The sequence below is a fragment of the Hyalella azteca genome, unplaced genomic scaffold (assembly GCF_000764305.2).
Source record: "Hyalella azteca isolate HAZT.00-mixed unplaced genomic scaffold, Hazt_2.0.2 contig7050, whole genome shotgun sequence".
NCBI classification, from domain to species: domain Eukaryota; kingdom Metazoa; phylum Arthropoda; class Malacostraca; order Amphipoda; family Hyalellidae; genus Hyalella; species Hyalella azteca.
In genome coordinates, this window is record NW_025937185.1 from 92,018 (window position 1) to 109,962 (window position 17,945).

Here is a 17,945-nt window from a genome sequence, read left to right on the forward strand (position 1 = left end):
TATGAGCCTTCAGCAGGTGCTTTCTCTCTATGAGCCTTCAGCAGGCGCTTTCTCTCTATGAGCCTTCAGCAGGTGCTTTCTCTCTATGAGCCTTCAGCTGGTGCTTTCTCTCTATGATCCTCTAGCAGGTGCTTTCTCTCTATGAGCCTTCAGCCTGTCTCTTATACACATCTTTCCATATTTATGTTATCATATCCAGTATAATAGATTTTATTCATTAATGATTCCATATTTATGTTATCATATCCAGTATAATAGATTTTATGCATTAATGATTCCATATTTATGTTATCATATACAGTATAATAGATTTTATGCATTAATGATTCCATATTTATGTTCTCATATCCAGTATAATAGATTTTATGCATTAATGATTCCATATTTATGTTCTCATATCCAGTACAATAGATTTTATGCATTAATGATTCCATATTTATGTTCTCATATCCAGTATAATAGATTTTATCCATTAATGACTCCATATTTATGTTTTCATATCTGGTACAATAGATTTTATCCATTAAAGATTCCATATTTATATTTTCATATCTGGTACAATAGATTTTATCCATTAAAGATTCCATACTACTGCCCTTCATCCCTTAAGCTGCACGTTCCCTCCCTTTGCCTCTTCCTCCCCTGCCTATTCATCAAGTAACCCCTACGCTGCCTCTTCCTCCCCAGTTTCTAAAGTGCAGCGCTACTAGAAACCCACTACTACCTACTCTTCCGCCCCCTCCTATAACATCTAGTCGCCCCTACTCTCACTCCTCCTATCCCCTGCCTTTAAATACCTGAACGCGTTGAATATCACCTCATGCGCTGTAAAAGATTGGCCAGTAATGGGGGCTGGTAATCATTACTTAAAAATCACTAATTTATTTCTATTTAAACCTCTTTGCTTCCTGAAGATACAAGACAATTTTACAAGTTCAAGATTTACTAAAGATTAAAACCGTACCATCTTCTTATGACTGTTTGCTCTCGCAATTACCAGCCACTCTTATACGTATTCTAAGCCGCATCTTGTTCAGAATGCACTACACCTATATCTGTGCTGTGTACTACTAAAACTTTTCTCCTACAGTCATTTCGGTTAAATACATCTAGAGAAATATTCAAATTTTAAATCTCATTGGGCATTTTCCAACAGGAATAATTTTTTGGAACTCATCCGCGTCCGGGACTTCACGGTCGTGCTTGAGCCGCACGCCAACTCCAAAGTGCAAGTGAGATATTGTTTGTATAATTTTGTATAATATTGTATAATATTGTTTGTCTTCATATATGATTTTGTATCAAATGTTTGACTCAGTCAAAGATTTTTCATTGCAGTGCTGTTGAAGTCTTCATGTATGACTTTGTATGAAATATTCGACTCATTGAAAGATTTTTCAATGCGGTGTTGTGTTGAAGTTTTCAAATTATATTAATTTTTTTTGTAAGAAACTTTGTCTGGATGTTATTATAGTATCTATTATTATTATTATTAGTATCTATTATTATTTTTTGGCAGGTATTTAGGTCTTCTTGAAGTTAATTTTACTCATAAGTTTTTATTTATTTGATTTTTATCTTAGCTATTCGATCTTTTCACTCAGTTCTTAACACGAATGACAAAAACTAAGATATCAGCTAAGATATTAACCTAGGAGCTATGAATTAAAATTGTTGAATTGTTGCAGCCAGAACACGAAGCAGCTGCAGCTGAGAAGCAGATGTTGCTGCGCAAGGAAAGCTACGTTGATTTGATCAGCAGAGAAGTTCTGAAGCTTGACTTTCCTTTCACGCTCGAGCCTCTCGTCTCACCCTATGACGGCTTCAAGGTGTGCCTTCACTTCAAAACTATTACTCTTTTGTGCCAAACCTGGAATAAGATTTCAATTGATAGTATCAATAACTTTAATTTTCTACCACTAATGCGTGTAGAGCGAACTCAATTGTCGGTGTTCCTACGCAGAATGTAGCGAATTTCTTAACGCCAATATTATCATAACATTACCAAGTTTCAAATTATCATCTAAATGAGAATTAATATTGGTAACTCTAGTTGATGCACTTTGTAACTGGTGGCTTTATATTCAACTCTAACCCGGTCCAACTTTGTACTGATAAGATTTACGACTCACCATATGTTATATGAAGCTCCCAGTGATGCCGAACGCCAAATATACAAGACATGAAAAATGTGACGACTTCGCCTATTTACCTCTCGGCTTGTTGCATGAAAATGATTAGCCTGCCTAGTTTAATCCAGAACAACCTTTGAGAACAACCCTTTACTTCTGAGTATCTTATCTTGTGTAAGATTATAATGATTTTTGTATAATTTGCGTAAGATTACAAAATACTGAAGACCTTGCCTAAGCTTACAATACTAAGTATCTTGCTGAATATCATACTTATTTCTTTGTCTATTGAAAAATTAAGATATTCCTGAGTATATTGCGCAATATTATAATCATTTTTGTATAAGTTACTTAAGATTAAAATACTGAAGATCTTGCTTAAGCTTACAATGCTAAGTATCCTGCTTAATATCATACTTATTTCTTTATATCTTGAAAAATTAAGATATTCCTGAGTATATTGCGCAATATTATAATCATTTTTGTATAAGTTGCCTAAGATTAAAATACTGAAGATCTTACCTAAGCTTACAATACTAAGTATCTTGCTTAATATCATACTTATTTCTTTGTATCTATAAAAATTAAGACATTCTTGAGTATCTTGTTTAGATCATACTAATTTCTGACTGTCGTACTTCAGATCGCGTCAGTGAGCTGCTGCCTCGACGGCAGCGCAGACGGCAGCCCGTGGCGCGGCGGTGGCGCTGCCGTGCGTCTCTCGTGGCCGGGCGCTGGGGCAGCGGCTGCTGCTTCCTCCCACACGCCTCATCATTCTGAATTCTTGTAAAATTATTTAGCATTTATTCTGATTATTACTTGTATTGTTTCAATTAGCTTGAACGAGTTTTTGTACAAAGTTTTTGAATTTATTGTGGTTATTAGCAGTGTTGTTGAAGTACGATTGCATGAGCTCTCGTAAAAATTCTTAGCATTTGTTGTACTTATTAAGAGTTTTGTTAAGACAAGTTTCGGAGTTAAGTACTTTGACTTCAAATTTCGAATGCTATCTTCTTGTTTTCATTGTCTTGAGTTTCTGTTTTCTGCTTGTATACTATAACTAATACTAAATTGTGAATTATTTTTCAGAGTGTTGAAGAACCCAAGTTTTGACACCCTCTCGCCCAAGACCTTCATCAAAGTTGAGAAGCCTGAACCTCTCATCGATGTCGAGGTTTGCTCTTCATACCTCTTTGATTTCTAAGAAAAATTAAAAACAACCAACAAGCAAAGCAATTCAACATATTACCTGTTGGAGTTTAAATAAACTGCACTTTAAATCAAAGCTTCTTGTGAGACCTTGACTTATGTTTGCTTTGCTATAGTGTCTGTTATTCTGATAACTGCTCGGTGTTAACTCCGTCTATTCCTGATTTCTTTTAAAATCTTGTTCTCATGCATAGACATAACATTTGTATATGAAGAGATTTCTATACATTTCCCCTGCCATGCTTATACATCATATCATTCTGCTGTGTTGCGGCACCGCTCGTATGATTAAAAATTCTATTCGATTTCAACTGGACAGAAGCAAAAAAAGTCGTATATATTATGCTGACCAATTATTCATTACCCAACCCCAATAATTCAAGAAAATTTTATCACTTGAATACTTTATAAACGTTTCATATTGAGCCCTCTATACTTAACTTAATACGTTACAATCAGAGAAATGAGTGAAAATTTCTACCCATAAGTGGGTCATCCTGAGCCAGTTTCGCCCAGTAGAAGTAAATATCAATGCTACTCCTGCTCGTAATATCTGTGAGAAAGTGTGTCAATATGTACGTCCCGGCAACGCAATCCCAACCGCGACGTCGCATTTCTGAATCATTACTCAAAAATCACTAATTTATTTCTATTGAAACCTGTTTGCTTCCTGTAGATACAAGGCAATTTTACAAATTCAAGATTTAGTAAAGATTAAAACCGTTCCATCTTACGACTGTTTGTACTCTCAATTAGCAACCACTCTTACACGTATTCTAAGCCGCAACTTGTTCAGAATGCACTATACATAGTCCTGTGCTGTGTACTACTAAAACTTTTCTTCTACAATCATTTCCGTTTAATACATTAGAGGAATATTCAAATTTTAAATCTCACTGGACATTTTCCAACAGGAATAATTTTTTGGAACTCATCCGCGTCCGGGACTTCACGGTCGTGCTTGAGCCGCACGCTAACTCCAAAGTGCAGGTGAGAGTAAAATATTGTTTGTCTTTATGTATGACTTTGTATGAAATGCTTGAATCATTCAAAGATTTTTCATTGCGATGTTGTGTTGAAGTTTTCAAATTATATTAATTTTTGCGTAGATACTTTGTCTGTATATTATTATAGTATTTATAGTTATTTTTTGCAGGTATTTAGGTCTTCTTAAGTCTAATTTTACTCATGAGTTTTTATTTATTTGATTTTTATCTTAGCTATTCGATCTTTTCACTCAGTTCTTAACACGAATGACAAAAACTAAGATATAATAAGATTTATGACTCACCATATATTATATGAAATTCCAAGTGATTGATTCCGACGCCAAATATACAAGACATGAAAAATGTGATGACTTCACCTATTTACCTCTCGGCGTACTTCATGAAAATGATTAGCCTGCCTCGTTCAATCCAGAACAACCTTTGTCCTGTTGATTACGTTTGCCATGATTACCTACCTCTGAGTATCTAGCATAAGACTATAATCATTTCTGCGAAATTTGCCTAAGATTTAATTATTAAATACTGTAGATGTTGCCTAAGTTTACAATACTCTGTATCTTGCTTAATGCCATAGGTACTTATTCCTGTGTATCTTAAAAAGTACAGATATTCCGGATTATTTTGTGTAAGATTATAATCATTTCTGTGTAATTTGCCTAAGATTAAAATACTGCGGATCTTGCCTAAGCTTACAATGCTAAGTATCTTGCTTAATATCATACTTATTTCTTTATATCATAAAAAGCTAAGATATTCCTGAGTATTTTATGTAAGATTATAATAATTTCTGTGTAATTTGCATAAAATTAAAATACTGTAGATCTTGCATAAGCTTACAATACTAAGTATCTTGCTTAATGTCATACTTATTTCTTTGTATCTTTAAAAAGTAAGATATTCTTGAGTATATTGTGTAATATCACACTAATTTCTGCCTGCCGTGGCTCAGATCGCGTCTGTGAGCTGCTGTCTCGATGGCAGCGCAGACGGCAGCCCGTGGCGCGGCGGTGGCGCTGCCGTGCGTCTCTCGTGGCCCGGCGCTGGGGCAGCGGCTGCTGCTTCCTCCCACACGCCTCACCATTCTGAGTTCTTGTAAAATTATTTACCATTTATTCTGAATATTGTTTGTACTGTTACAATAACTTGATCGAATCTTAGTACAAAATTTTAGAATTTATTGTGCTTATTAAGAGTATTTTTGATGTACGATTGAACGAGTTCGAGTAAAATTATTTAGCATTTATTCTGAATATTGTTTGTATTGTTACAATAAACTTGAATGAATCATAGTACAAAGTTTTCAAATTTATTGTGCTTATTAAGAGTATTGTTGAAGTACGATTGAATGAGTTATTTTAAAAATTCTTAGCTTATATTGCACCTATGAGGAGTTTTGTTAAAACAAGTTTTGAAGTTAAGAACTTTGGCTTCCAATTTCGAATGCTATCTTCTAGTTTTTCTTGTCTTGAGTTTCTGTTTTCTGCTTGCATATTAAAATGAACACTTATTTTATTTTTCAATTGTTCATTATTTATTAATTGTTATTAATATTATTTATTAAATAATATTATTTTCCAGAGTGTTGAAGAACCCAAGTTTTGACACCCTCTCGCCCAAGACCTTCATCAAAGTTGAGAAGCCTGAACCTCTCATCGATGTCGAGGTATTCTCTTTATACCTGTTGGATTTATTAAGAAATTAAAAGAGAAGAACACGCCAAACAACTCACTGTATCACCTGTTGGATGTCAAATAAACTGCACTTAAAACCCAAGCTTTTTGGGAGACCTTGATTTATGTTTGCTTTGCAATAATGTCTATTATTCTGATAACTGCTTGGTGTAAACTCCATCTGTTCCTGATCTCTTTTTAAAATCTTATTCTCATGCTTAGACATTACACATATATAACAAGAGATTTCAATACATTTCTCCTGCCATGCTTATACATAATATCATTCAACTGTGTTGCGACACCGCTCGTATAACCAAAAATTCTATTTTATTTCATCTGGGCAAAAGCAGAAAAGATGTATATTATGCTGACCGATTATTCGTTACCAAACCCCAATACTTCAAAAAAAGTGTTAACACTTGAATACTTTATAAACATTCCATATTGAGATCTCTATACTTAACCTAATACGTCACAATCAGAGAAATGAATGAAAATTTTAGTTTTTGAGTGGGTCATCCTGACCCAGTTTAGCAAAGTAGAAGGGCGTATAAATGCTACTTCTGCTCGTGATATCTGTGAGAAAATGTGTCAATATCTTTTGTACAAGATAACATAACATAACATAGTGATGTCGGCGCTGAAGTGTAGGCCTGATGTGGCCTGTCGCCGATTCTTTTCCTTTTCGTGCCTTGTTCACAGAAGATCTAATATCATGTTATTTGCCCGGATATTTTCATGACTGGCGATAGTTTGAAGTAGCTACTAGACTTCCACTGGGTTCGATAAGGAGCTAGGCATTTCAAATCTGAACATATATTTTTCCATAGCTTTATCTAGTCTGTTCTTGAACGCGTTCATACTTGGAGCGCCAACGATGTCATCGGATCTGCCGGCAATAAAACCATGTTGACAATCTGATATGAGATGGTGAGCAGTCAAGTGATCGATAATCCTATCCCTCACAACAGATTCCATTAGCTATAGATGACCCATATATTTTTCTAATTGTACGTCCCAGCAATCAATCCCAACTGCAACGTCTCATTTCTGACGCCAGAAGTTCATGATTAAGATGAAGATTTTTATGGAGCGTTTGAAAACTTACTACTTACTGCAGGTTAAGTACGACAAGCAGGCGCTGGTGTGGGAGTGGCTCGTCGTCGACGTGTTGGTGACGTGTTGTGAGCCGCGGCCGCTCACCGACGTCCGGCTCTCGCTGAGCCTGCAGCGGCCCGTGCAAGCCGCGCTTGAGGCTACAAGTCAGGCAACAAACTACAGACAACTACATGACTTTTTTTTATTATTAACTATATTTCATAGTTCATTTCAATGTATATTGCATTGTTCATTTATCTATATTTGAAAGTTGGAGTTTTAATGATAATTTGATTAGTAACACGTGGAGTTCGACTTCACTTGTACTTGAGACAACATGCACTTATTAAATACTCGAAAAAATTATTATGTTGAGTTAATGAATTCGAGTTTTGAAGGATTTAGCTCTCCTTAGTCATCAATAAAAGCTAATGTTTTTGTTGTTAATTACCGTTAACGTTTCAGCTCGAGTTAGCAGCTGCGGCAGCAGCAGCAGTGCAGCACCAAGTGACAGCTGCGGTGCTGCTGTGCAGAACATTGCTCTTGCAGACGAGCTGCAGCCTGGGCAGCAGATGCGACACAAGCTGCTAGTGCGCTCCCTTACAGCTGCTACTCGACACTTCTCCCTCGTCGTGAGATTTTTTAAATAAGTTAAAATAAGTTGCTGGACATTTTAGTTCGAATATTCAAGTTGAGAACTTAATGGCGCACACACAAGTAATGTGATTTCATTTTTGTATTTTTTTACCTGTATTGAAGTAACTACAATACGTTAGCATCAACTCTGACATCGTGACAGCGAAGCCTATATGCTAACATTACTCATTCTCCCATGCAGTTGAAGTGCTGTAAGTCAGTGGAAGTGGCTGCGGAGCAGTGGGTGCAGTGTCCTGCAGTGCACTGCACGGCCCTCACTGTCACTGCTGCAGTGCCCTTCGTCGTGAGTATTGTGATATAGATTACGAGTTCAATGATCAGATACTAATAGGCTTATTGTGCTCATATTGGTCACTGTATTTGATATTTTATTTAATCTTAGCTCATGACGGAGCAAGAAACAATGCTTCTTGGGATCAAAATGTCATACATTGGACTAGCAAAACTGTAGGTACTGAGACTGAGACCTAATGATTAATTTATTTTATAATTAATTAATGAACTGATAGTACCTAATAATAATCGCCAACGATGTGGTGACAGGTAGAATTATCGTGCGAGAGCCTGCAGTATCCTGCCATGCAGCAGCAGCACCTGCAACCACAAACAACATCTGCAGCTACAACAGTGCGCCTGCAGCAGCCCTTCCTGATCAACGCACGCGTGTCATGCTCATCACACGTGCCCGTCACGCTACACTCCTCCAAACTCATGCTCGTTAGTCACTCTAGTGTTTCATGTGAATCATTCATAATATTAACAGCGGGGTTAAAGTGATTAGGTCATTAGGCCTGTCGTTGATTATGAACCACGTAGAATTTTCACAGATTGTTTCAGGTTTCGAATATGCAACTCACTGATTATATTTGACTGGGCTTAACTGCCCGTCCTCCTTGCCGATGAGAGCAAAAATATCGCAGGTAGCTGGGAATGAATCCACAACTTTCTGCTCCATTCTTAGTACCGTACTCTGAACTGCAACCACTGAGCAACTATGCCCTTTCAATTGTGTTTTTAAACCTAGCAAAACAATTTAATTGTGTTTGTATAGAAGCATACAGCTTATGCTACGATTCGAGGAACACGATTGTACTGGCAACTTGTACTTCGTATTTAGGTAGAACTTATTTATTGTTCATTATTTGTACATAGTATTTTTGAATTGCTCGGGTCAACTTAACCGGGACTAAATAGTGCGTCTCGTTGTGATTAATTATATGTTTCAGTGAATCATTAGAGACCAAATTGTTACTGTGAATATAATTAATAAGATAATGCTTCCAATAAATTGTATGCGCTTTTCGCTGCAGAGTTCTGGTGTGGAGTCTTACGGCGAAGGCAGCAGCAGCTGCAGCGGCGTCATCTCTGCATGCAGCCTGTCTGCAGGCGAGGCGGCGAGTGACTGCTTCTGTCTGCAGGTGGCAGCCTGTAGCACTCCTCAGCTGCAGTTGGGCCACTTCCTCCTGCACTGGAGCAGGTGCTTTCTCTCTATGAGCCTTCAGCAGGTGCTTTCTCTCTATGAGCCTTCAGCAGGTGCTTTCTCTCTATGAGCCTTCAGCAGGTGCTTTCTCTCTATGAGCCTCCAGCAGGCGCTTTCTCTCTATGAGCCTCCAGCAGGCGCTTTCTCTCTATGAGCCTTCAGTAGGCGCTTTCTCTCTATGAGCATCTAGCAGGCGCTTTCTCTCTATGAGCCTTCAGCAGGTGCTTTCTCTCTATGAGCATCTAGCAGGCGCTTTCTCTCTATGAGCCTCCAGCAGGTGCTTTCTCTCTATGAGCCTTCAGGTGGTGCTTTCTCTCTATGAGCCTTCAGCAGGTGCTTTCTCTCTATGAGCCTTCAGGTGGTGCTTTCTCTCTATGAGCCTTCAGGTGGTGCTTTCTCTCTATGAGCCTTCAGCTGGTGCTTTCTCTCTATGAGCCTTCAGCTGGTGCTTTCTCTCTATGAGCCTTCAGCTGGTGCTTTCACTCTATGAGCTTCTAGCAGGTGCTTTCTTTCTATGAGCCTTCAGCAGGTGATTTCTCTCTATGACCCTAAAGCAGGTGTTTTCTCTTTGACCCTTATGCAGGTGCTTTCTCTTTATAACAAGAGAAAGCCTTCATAACCTCCAGTTCAGATCGGGGTAAATCTATGCTCTTGTGTTTAAATCTGACGTGACGTGTGTTGCTCGGTGACTTGGGCCTATACTTTCAAAAAAAGTTGAGAGATCGTAAGTTCATCAGCCAATCGTTGACGGCCTTTCAAGCAAAATCCACCAATCATAGACAAGAAAATAGAGCGTAAGTACTTACGTTCACACTCTCTGTTGTGGTTGAGAACAAACCTGCCGCCGGCCGACAACAGACGCCCGTTGCCGTCGCCTTCAGTAAATCCCTGCCATCACATCTTCTTGTTAAGGTGCATTAAGAAATATTTATTTGTGTTTTATTAAAAATTGCATTTTATTTTGTTCACGAGCTAGGCTTCAACCATGAATTAATTTCTCAAATTTCTCAGACTTTCTCATTGTAGAAAATTCCTGTCTTGTTTGTCCTTCCTACAGAATTTGAACCTTTGAATTCTTAAATAAACTCTTGTCGAAATTATAAGTAAATGTTTATTTTTTTGGAATTTGCTGAAAGTACTAGGTTTTTCGCGTTGCCAAATGAGGATATTGGATATCTAAGTTTACATCGTTTGTTAAGAAGAGGAATGTATTGCAAACGCCGCATTTCTGAATATTTGACGAAAATTATTTGTACAAATTAAGTAAAGGTAGCGTTTGGTTCTCCGTCACTAATTTTATGGTTCACCTTAATGTTATTCTAAATTCAGATTAGCAGTTATCATCAACCTTTATTTTAATGTTAACCTGTTCTGGCATTTTAACGTGTTAACGTTTTACGGCTTTATACTCGAGCTCCTAAAGATGCACCAGAATATTGTGCAATTCTTTGAGATCCCTCTAAGTTCCAATGCTTGAGAATGAGAACTGTACGTTTGTAATAAATTTTGTTCTCTGTATAATGGATAATATATGTTATAATATAGTATTTCGTCTCATATATTGCAGCCGCTCTGACCGCGTGATGATCACAACGTTGACTGCGGATGAAGTTCATCCCGTCGCTGGATTCCAGACTGCGGATGAGGTTCTTCCGCAACTATATGACTATCGTTAACATGAAAACTCTTGTTTTGTGAACCTGGAAAGTTATTTAGTCAAGACCAAACATTGTTTTCGCACTTCAACGAAGTGTTCTACTCAACAATTCTGGCTCTCATTGCGCCGGCCGGAAGGATAACAGCCGTATATTGTGGTAATATTCCAGGAGAATGTAATCGGGAAATTACGAATGTACCACTTGTTTGCTTGGAGTTGGTATATTTTTTCATACTTTCAACGCTACTTTGTTATTAATACGATTAATTTCATGCAACAGCAGTCAAAAAATGGAATAATATTATTGAAATATGTGATAAAATATTTTAAATTTCTGTGCTGTAGTTTCGGTCGACAAATGTTGTTTCAGTATTTCTCAGCTGCCATTTATTTTCCATTGAGTTTTCGCATATTTTGGAAATTTGAATAGTTTGTGAAGTTGTCATCTTCTCTGCCTAGTAATACCGTATATATTCAATAGAATATTAAGCTTGAAGGTTTTGGTTTTGTGATAATGTTATTACTTCGTTTACTCATGTAAATTTAAGTTCATTGTACAGTTTCTGAATTTAAAGTGCGTCTGTTTTTGTAATCACTATGAAGCTAAAAATATCTATCAGAAATGAATATGTATTTTATGAATTTTTTCTGCCATATGCATTATTTATTTTATTTCCTACTTTTACAATTAAGGCTCTTTGTCGCGATTGTGATTTTGTAATTTGTTATTGTATATTTCCGTTAATTACAATACTGAAATAATTTTGTGTTTCTTACGTATTTTCTGTGTGTCAGCGATTTACAAATATATTTATGTGCAATTTATCCTCAACTTTTTTCTTGTTATATCCTATTCTATCTTGAAGTTTTTACAAACATACAAAAAATGTCCCATCCATTTTATGTGTCCAAACAAAGTTTTTATACACACGTAGCTTGGCTGCCGAAAAACTGCATGAATTTTCATGTTCGTTAAATAGATAAAAATTCCTTTAATAAATATCTCTGTTTTCATGTTCCATGTATGCTAGTTTCTATTTTTATCATATCTCTAATTAAATTATCCAAAATATGACTGGTGCAGGGACATGTTATGCTATTTTCGGTGCTAGTTTTCCTGGTCGACTCGGCGATCGCTTTCATGAGGAAAAAAATACACGAGGAAAACTTAAATATAATTCTCAAATTTGCCGGAGGTAGATGAAAAAAAAAGGATTTTCCTAAGTAGGATGTTACTGCAGGAGGCTTGTGGCTCTCAGCTGGGCTGTGCTGGACCTTCATAGCTGAGACTGGACTGAAGTGCGTGAACGCTGTGGTCGCAAAATATTGTGTTTTTGACTATATTGAGTTAATCAAAATATATTGAGTTAATCAGATTATATGGAGTAAATCACAAAATATTGAGTTAATTGGACTATATTGAGAAATTCAGAACATATTATTGAGAAAAGCAGAACATATTAAGTTAATCAGACTACATGAAATTAATTAGAATATATTGAGTTTATCAGCTTATGTTGAGTTTATCAGCTTATGTTGAGTTTATCAGCTTATGTTGAGTTTATCAGCTTATGTTGAGTTTATCAGCTGAAATATTGTACCTCAGCTTATGAGTGAGTTAAAGTAACGTTTTTAAACTAACCGAAGTTGCGTTCTGTGATGTTATAACTTTCCTCAGGGCTAAATCGCATAGAGGGAAGTCTTTATTCTATCGTACTAATAAGTGTTGATCGATGTTGTTATAGGAACTAATAATGACTTTTAATATGTATTCAGTTCCAATCTAAAAGCCCAAAAACATGAATAACAAATATTTTTTGCCGATGAGAAGAGAAAAGATTACAAACATCCTATCAAAATACGATAATGAACTTTACCCTCTACCGCCTGACATGAGTGACACTGTGACCGGAGCAAAATTGTCACAAGCCTACCCTAAAAGTATACGACGTTAGTGGGCGCAAAATAACTTGCAGTGATGGTTGCCGCCACGTACGACAACTTTAATATGTTCTCTGTTGCGTACAAACGTCCTCAGGTTGCTAAACTCAATAGTTTACGTATAATTTAAGTTAAAAGTTATGTTTCCAGAGGAGGGTTAAGTCAATAGAGAAATTCATCGATGATGGATACTTGTCGTGCAATTTTTTTCTGCTACTTGGCTTAGCTAGTCAGTTTATTCATTGAGATGAACAACTTGCTAAAATATATTGTGTTTCAGAGATGGCAATAAGAGTGAACGTAATATTTTGGCTGATGTGCGTCTTAGCTTGGCAGCACTGCGAGTCATCGAACAGGTGTGTGTTTGTTCTTACTTTGCTAGTGACGAAAGAGCTCCACATTTTCATATGGTCTTATTTTACGTTAATATTCAGAAGTTTATGAGATGATTACGATTACAGAATCACTATTACCTAATGTTTTAATACCTTGTTCAATAAAATGTGAGTTCTTCACTCGCGCGATGAAATCTTAAAACGCCTGAAGTGTCTCAGTAATGACTTAACACTAAATATTGGCCAATTTTTCGTGCAGAATCTCAGGTGACATGTGCCTCTGGTCCAGCCTCAGAGGAGGCGACTCCGTCTACGAGATCGTCGAGCACAAGATGCAATCAAGAATGGATTTGTTAAACCAATACGCATGGCGCCCTGGTATTTACAAGCATACGAAGAATGGTAAAAGTGTCATGGATTACACTTCCTCCGCGAAAACCATCTCAACGCCTGGTAAATTATGGGAAATTAAACTGAACGATGTCATCCAAAATAAGTCAGTTCATTGCGCGGGCAGTAAATGCACTTCTTTTAACACTAGAAATGGAAGAAGAACGAATATTACTTCAATTAATTTTCCATCAACCCATCTAGAGCATCCAATAAAAGCTCAGATGTCCCTAAAAGAGGAAAATAATTTGGACAGAGATACATTTTTAGACTGCTTTCTGTTATCTCAAGATAATTACTGGGATCAACCACAAGCGTCTGACAGAAATAGCCATTTTCGAAACTACCGCCTATCTGATGTAATTGACATGAAAACACGGCAGCCTTTGGAAAATTTCACCTCATCTGATGGAATTGTGTTGCGAGTTTTGCATGAAACCAGCGGATCTACATTATTACACGTTGTGTTCCAGACCTGGCAATACTTTACATTCGGTGCTCATCTACGATGGTGGCTTGAAAAATTGCAACCTGGACGCATTGCGGTGCTGACCGTACGGAGGATAGGCGTTCCTGGACTATGGTTTATTGAAAAATATCTGAAAGAATCGGGATCTCTGTTTGTCGACACGGTTCCCACCACCAATATGTGGACTTGGGCCTGGGTGGTAGGAGGTAGAACCTTGATTGAGTCAACTGCCAAGTACAAGAGCGACTTATTCGCTCATAAAATATTTTCCTTCGCAAATAATGAAGCCAAACACAATAAAAATCAAATTCTCGAAGATAAAAAAATTGTCGCCTTTGAATCTAAATTAAGTCGATCTGGACAACATCGCATGCGTGGAAATCTTACACTGCAACCGCAAATACACAGATATTTTAATAATCATAGTCCAATTACAAACAACAACATGAATTTCTTCACCGATCAAATGAAGATGAGAGAAAAACTTTGTGATTCCTGCGAGGGGCTGGGCGAGTTCTGTTCGTATATTTTTCACTCAGAACTCCTAAAACGCATCAATTCTCCCCAAGAAAATTCCGGACCAAAAATCGCGATTGTCGTTCTGGCGGGAATTCGTGTAGAATACATTCTACACACTCTGACTCACCTCTTCTCGTCTATAGGTGTTGACAAGAAAAACGTGGTGGTAATGGTCGGAAGATCTTTCAACGACAACAGCGTGAATAGAAACGTGCTTCTTCTTTTGAATTCTTTGACAATTCCATATCAGATTACGCCAGACTTTGAGATACTGCTGAGCCTTTCTGCTACATCGTTAGGAAAAAGTTTCTACTATTATAAATCGGCCTTTAAACTGGCTTTGGAATATTACTCAGCAGATTATAAATATTTTGCATTACTTGATGAAGATGTCGAGGTTTCCAAAGATTGGCTACGGTATTTACAATACACGGCGCCTCTCCTAGACACAGACACCTCCCTTTGGTGCGCCACGGGCAGCGGAGGAGTCCTACCTGCAGGCAAGGACCCAAAACGTGTGTACCGCGCGCAGCGTCAACCAGGTTGGGGTTTCATGGTGACCAGGGCAGTTCTTGAAGCAGCCACGAGGCAAATGTTAACGGGGGATGTCGCCTTGTATGATATGTGGCTCTTGAATACCTTTTCAAAGGGAAGGGAGTGTGTCTTTCCAGAGGTAGCGCGTTCAAGGCACTATGGAGTTGGCATCAATACGATACCTCAGGTTCATCATATTTATAGCCTAGAGGTTACTTTGTACCAGGGACCTCCGCTTAAAATGACTCCGTTAATTCAACTTACCCGCGAAAATTACAGGAAGAAAATAGTCAAGGAAATTTCTAGCGCTGAAGTTTATTCCGAAAATCCCTGCAAATCGAATTTCCTAGCCAAAACTGCTCAGCACGGCAAAGTTAGCCTAGTTTTTCCGTTTCTTCTCAATAGTAGCACAGATTTTTTTAATTGGACATTATTGGCCGAATGCATTGGTTTGTACGGATATTCTCCACCTCATGCCCCATATTTTGCCGTGCCCTTGACACTGCCGCTGAATAATACCCTGTACATAATTGGTGTTCCGATATCACCGTTTACTGAACTAATTCACAAAAACTTCACGCTGTGGACACCAACCTTTTTGGAAGACGGCTCGACTAAATTTTTCTATTCACTTCCTCGTTTTCTCAATCATTCTCTCACAAAATTAGAAAATCATGTATTCGTACCTGCGAAAACGTGATCACTTATTCGTACATAGTTTAGAAGCGACTAGCATCTTTAATTATCGACAAGGAGACGCGCCTTGAATACGTGATTAAAATGTCATGCCATATGTCGGGCAAGGAGGCGAACATGTGTCATCAACCTGACTTTCAACTTTAACACTTGCAGTGAATTGATTTGGTACAAGTTTCGTGATTTTGTTTACTTGGTGCTTTATAATTACACTATTCGTGGTGAGAGCGTGTAATTTTTCCTTAAAGTCCTAATTTACACCTTCTTCCAACCAAAATGAATTTTAAGTAGATAAGTCAACGATCTTACTTCGTAAAAGTTTTCACATTTTTAACGGAAACCTAACCTAAAAATCTAACTCAACATCGCTGTAGGGTTCACAGAAAATTATTTTCGGCCTACCTGCGTTGACAGGAAGGTCGAAATTCTGATACAACATCGTGGCGGGAAACGTATATAATGCAACAGGTAGGTCGAAAATATAACCCAACTTGGTGGTAGGAAAAGTAATGCGACAGGCAGGCCGAAAATATGACGCAACATCTTGCTAAAAAATCTGAAATAACGGGAAAACTGACGAATAACACAACAGAAAGGCTAGAAATATCAAGTATAATTAGGATGAAATATTTTGAGAATCGAAATTTCATCAACGCGGCACCCTGGAACAAATATTTTTTCAGGAAATATTGCTATCATTTTAAAAATTTTGAATCGTACCTCAATAGCGCACTTACGTATTTTTATGCTAAAGTCAGCATTTTCCATCAAAATAATAATCATATTCACTTTTCATTTTTCCGCTCTTACTCCAATCTCGTGCGCTTTCTATTTAACCTTTAATTTCTTCACTTCTTCTAATCGACCCTTTTTCACTCGCTGTAATCGTCTCTAACTTTACTTGTTCTACGGGACACTATTTAAATCTCGATCTACTTCACTCTTCCTTTACTGGTTTTACTCGACTCTCCCTAAACTCGTTTCACTCGACTCATGGTTCAGTATTTCTTTTTCTTACTCATTCAAATCGGCGCTTGACTTATTCGTTCTACGTAACTCTCACCTCACTCGTTCTACTCAACTCTCACCTCACACTTTCTACTCAACTCTCCCCTCACTCGTTCTACTCAACTCTCTCCTCACTTGTTCTACTCGACTCTCCCCTCACTCGTTCTACTCAACTCTCTCCTCACTTGTTCTACTCAACTCTCCCCTCACTCGTTCTACTCGACTCTCCCCTCACTCGTTCTACTCAACTCTCCCCTCACTCGTTCTACTCAACTCTCCCCTCACTCTGTCCCCTCATCTCCCCTTGCCTGGAGAGAAGACCCTCAAGTGCTGCTAGCAAGACTCATCGCCGCTGCGAGTTGTGCGGAGTTGCAGTGCCAACACCTCGTATGTGGGAGGTGCGCTGGGGAAGAGCAAATAATATCCAGTTTATTACAGATAACATTACTGAAAAGTTCTCAGAAATTGGTATTAAATAGCACTTTTCCATTGTAATGCTATTTTAAATCTAAAATTACTTTAGAAAGAATCACAGAAGACATAGAAGATGATATATTTTTTATTTTTTCTTCTGTAGCGTATTCTTCTAAGAATGAAGACAAGTCGCTCAGTTACTTAATTGGTATATTTTCTTCTGACAACTCAAATGACTGTGCTAAACTATTTGAAACAAACTAATGAGACATGTTAAAAAATGTTCTAGAAATATATATGAAATTAATTAATTTTTAGCTGGTCAATTCGACATCGAGTCATCGCATAGCCTACTTAGGTCTCACTTCAGGATTTATTCAAGATAAAAAATTTTGACTACTAAAAAGCTAACCTGCCTGTCGCGCGCCATGCCCGCGCCAAAGATGGCCGGCTCAATGGGACCAGACATAGAACCTGATGAAGGTGCAGGTCCTCAAATAAGTTACTTGGGTGAGTCTTTGGCCTTAACTGAGTTTAGAAAAAGTGTAAGCTTATTAATTAGCAGAAGATCATGCAGGATATTATTAATTAATGTTATAAATGACCCATGGGTTATGCTAGAGACTACGTTATCAAGCTTCTGCCAGTCACTAAGCATCAGTTCCGTATTGTACGTTACCTTCAACATCCCATACCACGCAGTGAAATTGGAAGTAGAGTACT

At 37.7% G+C, this 17,945-nt stretch overlaps 2 protein-coding genes and 1 long non-coding RNA gene across 3 annotated transcripts in view; all 3 read left to right on the forward strand.

Annotated features, from left to right (window-relative positions):
• LOC108664815 (trafficking protein particle complex subunit 11) overlaps positions 1-9,329 on the forward strand; it is a gene marked incomplete in the record, with an annotated part of 15,420 nt that extends 6,091 nt beyond the window's left edge. Inside the window, 9 exon segments of the mRNA XM_018151510.2 lie at positions 1,157-1,232; positions 1,689-1,829; positions 5,301-5,443; positions 5,930-6,014; positions 7,145-7,286; positions 7,588-7,754; positions 7,961-8,062; positions 8,323-8,496; positions 9,090-9,329. Of these exon segments, the coding sequence (XP_018006999.2) occupies positions 1,157-1,232; positions 1,689-1,829; positions 5,301-5,443; positions 5,930-6,014; positions 7,145-7,286; positions 7,588-7,754; positions 7,961-8,062; positions 8,323-8,496; positions 9,090-9,329 (1,270 nt within the window).
• Positions 9,330-10,078: 749 nt separating this feature from the next.
• On the forward strand, positions 10,079-11,743 carry LOC125178094. Its single transcript, XR_007156789.1, has 2 exons — positions 10,079-10,171; positions 10,827-11,743. It is a non-coding gene; the product is annotated as an uncharacterized LOC125178094 (long non-coding RNA).
• A 420-nt stretch (positions 11,744-12,163) lies between these two features.
• Positions 12,164-15,714, forward strand: LOC108664819 (the record flags this gene model as incomplete). The annotated part of the gene is given in 3 exon segments (XM_018151513.2): positions 12,164-12,215; positions 13,138-13,213; positions 13,452-15,714. Coding segments are annotated over 2 exon segments (2,337 nt in total), but the record flags the coding sequence as incomplete, so codon positions are not given.
• Between the last annotated feature and the right edge of the window lie 2,231 nt (positions 15,715-17,945).